The 2,121-nt window shown below is 41.0% G+C and overlaps 1 protein-coding gene across 1 annotated transcript; it reads right to left on the bottom strand.

Moving 5' to 3' along the window:
- Nucleotides 1–193: 193 nt before the first annotated feature.
- SARC_03934 (hypothetical protein) lies at nt 194–965 on the bottom strand (the record flags this gene model as incomplete). The annotated part of the gene is made up of 2 exons (XM_014302254.1): nt 194–426; nt 959–965. 2 exons carry the CDS (start codon nt 963–965, stop codon nt 194–196), a joined length of 240 nt encoding a protein of 79 aa, XP_014157729.1.
- Nucleotides 966–2,121: the final 1,156 nt, after the last annotated feature.

The raw sequence follows: 2,121 nt of genomic DNA, 5'->3' as shown, positions 1-2,121 counted from the left end.
TGTGTGTGTGTGTGTGTGTGTATACGTATGTATATATGTATATATGTAAAATATATATATGTGTGTGTGTGCGTGTCAGTGTGTGTGTATGTGTGTGTGTGTTTGTGTGTGTATGTACGTATGTGCGTATGTGTGTGTGTGTGTACGTGTGTGTATCTATGTATCTATGTGTGTGTGTGTGTGTGGGTGTTATTCAGCAGCGCACGCCCACATACCAGTTGATAGCTATCAGTAGGCCCGTGGACAGCACCAGCATGAACATAACGTGGATGTTGAATTCATAGAAGATCCCCAACGCCAGCAGTACCACTAACAGGCCAATGAATGCGTAGTTGGTGAACTGGTGCAGTCCTTTGTTGACTCCTGGTTGGAATATCGAGTTTACGACATCTCCGATCATTCCATTGTCTTCTCCGGGTTTGCCGACTGTGGTGGTGAGAATGCGGATACTTCACCGTTTGAGTGCTAGTTCAGGTGTGTGGGTCTCACAGAAGTGCATTAGATGCCTGTTATCATGGTGATATTTGGTTTAGCTTCAACGAGATCATATCTACGAATGTGGCATGGCTTTTTATACTGGTCAATTCGGTGTTTAGTGTGTGTGTGTGTTGCAGATTGACGCACGTCACGCCATCAATACTAAAAGACCTTCTTGAGGTCCATTCCGTTCTCTGCCTAAGCGTGAATATGCTATCCTATCATTTGAGAAGGTTTTAAATGTGGCAACCCTTCCTTATTCTGGCGTATATTACTTTACAATCCCAGGCATACTCTGTGCCATCTATAGGTAATATATCACAATATATCACACACTTGCCATCTACACGGGATATATCACACACTTGCCATCTACACGTAATATATCACACACTTGCCATCTACACGTAATATATCACACACTTGCCATCTACACGTAATATATCACACACTTGCCATCTACTCGGAATATATCACACACCTGCCATTTACACGTAATATATCATACACTTGCCATCTACACGGGATATATCACACACTTGCCATCTACACGGGATATATCACACATTTGCCAATACACGTAATATATCACACAATTGCCATCTACACGGGATATATCCCACACTTGCCATCTATACGTAATATATCACACACTTGCCATCTACACGGGATATATCACACACTTGCCATCTACACGTAATATATCACACACTTGCCATCTACACGTAATATATCACACACTTGCAATCTACATGTAATATATCACACATTTGCCATCTACACGGGATATATCCCACACTTGCCATCTATACGTAATATATCACACACTTGCCATCTACACGTAATATATCACACATTTGCCATCTACACGGGATATATCACACACTTGCCATCCACTCGGAATTTATCACACACTTGCCATCCACACGTAATATATCACACACTTGCCATCTACACATAATATATCACACACTTGCCATCTACACGGAATATATCACACACTTGACATGCTGCCATGGTACCCTAACATAAAGTTCTCATAAACTTTTTTGGACAACGTATCAACAAATTGTGCCTGTATCATCATTTGTCGCAATATGTGAGTGTCCGCAACACTTAGAGTCTTTAATCTTGCACATACGCGAGAAGGAGCATGTCCTCTCAGTTACTGTTATATTCTTCTATGTTATGAGTGTGTACGAATAACAGCATGTGCACAGATTTGACCTACTAGTAACTAAGCTGCAGGTGTGCTTAAATCTAGAACGTCGCCAAAGAAATCCACAAATATGACAACTGAAACACTCAAAAGTGTTTTGCGGTTACAACCACGTGATCTGCGCCACTGTACTACACTTGTGTTCAATAGTTAATTATTTGATGGAACATGCGTGTATGCTACATACGCTTGTTCATAGTGTTTCAAATGTACGTACATACATCTATATATGAGCAAGCAGCAGAACCTTCAAGAAGAGTACATGTCATTTGATCGTCACAAATCGAACGAACTTCTATCATGCAGAGTGGAAGTGAAGTAACCTTTTAGAGTTTGACTGTACCATAATCGATCTCCGGAATACATGTACATAAACGACATAGACAGTCTTCGGAAGGACACGGACATACTTAGTGATATGGGCT

Source organism: Sphaeroforma arctica, assembly GCF_001186125.1.
Source record: "Sphaeroforma arctica JP610 unplaced genomic scaffold supercont1.211, whole genome shotgun sequence".
Lineage (NCBI taxonomy): Eukaryota > Ichthyosporea > Ichthyophonida > Sphaeroforma > Sphaeroforma arctica.
Note: the sequence above shows the minus strand (reverse complement) of the source record. Positions and strands in the feature narration are given on the sequence as shown.